Genomic DNA, 1,144 nt, shown 5'->3' with positions numbered 1-1,144 from the left:
GATTCGCTTGCAGCCCGTCGGTCCCGTACCCGCAGGCCCTTGGCAGGATGCTGGGGCGCTCCGCACGGGCGCCGTCGCCCCTTACTTTGAACAGCAACCTGAAGACGAAGAGCAACCAGAATACCAACCTTCTCCTGTGTCCTCCACGGGCTTGAGTTGGCCAGCATCAGGACACTCCAGCACTGGTGACTCCGCAAGTGATTATGGTTGGCCTGCCTTCAGAGAGGCGCAGCCAGGTGGTAGTGAGGGAGATGAAGATGGATCTGGGCTGATGGATCTTGATGAGGGTGACTCTTGAGTGGCAATTTTTACTTGAGCAATAGGACATGTATATATCTCTTCTGGGTGCGGAGCAAGGACTGTTGACTTTCGAGGGTCCACACGTGCGGACCTTGTGACTAAGAGGCGCCAGCACCATGTTGACGAAGAGGCGCCAGCACCATGTTGACGAAGAGGCGCCAGCGCCATTTTGACGAAGAGGCGCCAGCGCCATTGTGACCAACAGGCGCTAGCTCTGAAAACTTACCAGGCGGCGCAGGCGCACTAGCCACAACGGCAAAGTTACTGTGTAATGGCGCTCGCCGAATGGCAGCTAGCAATCATATATACTGGTGTTCATCCATGTGCCCGCTGGAACTCCTAACCTCTCATGAACTTTATTGCGCATGTAGTATGAAATGCACCCCCTTTCTCCCCCTTCAAACACTGCCCCATGTGAGATCACTTTGCCAGCAACCCCAACTATTGTCGATGGGTTGTACTTGATGGATATGCCTAAACCCGGGAAATCCATGATTCCAGTCAAGTCTTTCTCTCCCAAAGGCACTAGGACATCAATCCACTCATTGCACCCTTTGGTGTCACGGTGTACTGGTGTTGACCGGTTGCTAATCACTGACAAGGCGCTGAAAGGGGGAGTCCAATGCTTCAGCGCCATGTACAATTCTTCCTCATCATCCACAAACCCATTTTCTGTCTCGAGGCGGTGGAGTGCCTCCATTCCCTGCTCATAAAGTTGTGGATGTATGATACTCAGGATGGCGCCAATCAAAGCAGATGACTCTTGCATTTCCAGGCTCCACTGCGCCCCAACGGCGCCACGCTTCATTTGCACGCTGACTTCAAGCTTGAACTTGGAAGACTG

General features: G+C 53.5%; 1 protein-coding gene across 1 annotated transcript; it reads right to left on the bottom strand.

Annotated features, from left to right (window-relative positions):
* Positions 1–592: 592 nt before the first annotated feature.
* On the bottom strand, positions 593–1,108 carry LACBIDRAFT_306943 (uncharacterized protein; the record flags this gene model as incomplete). Its single annotated transcript, XM_001891077.1, has 1 exon — positions 593–1,108. One exon carries the CDS (start codon positions 1,106–1,108, stop codon positions 593–595), a length of 516 nt encoding a protein of 171 aa, XP_001891112.1.
* Positions 1,109–1,144: the final 36 nt, after the last annotated feature.

Source organism: Laccaria bicolor, genomic scaffold, assembly GCF_000143565.1.
Source record: "Laccaria bicolor S238N-H82 LACBIscaffold_339 genomic scaffold, whole genome shotgun sequence".
NCBI classification, from domain to species: Eukaryota; Fungi; Basidiomycota; class Agaricomycetes; order Agaricales; family Hydnangiaceae; genus Laccaria; species Laccaria bicolor.
The sequence above is the reverse complement of the archived record's forward strand: the minus strand, read 5'-3'. Positions and strand labels throughout refer to the sequence as shown.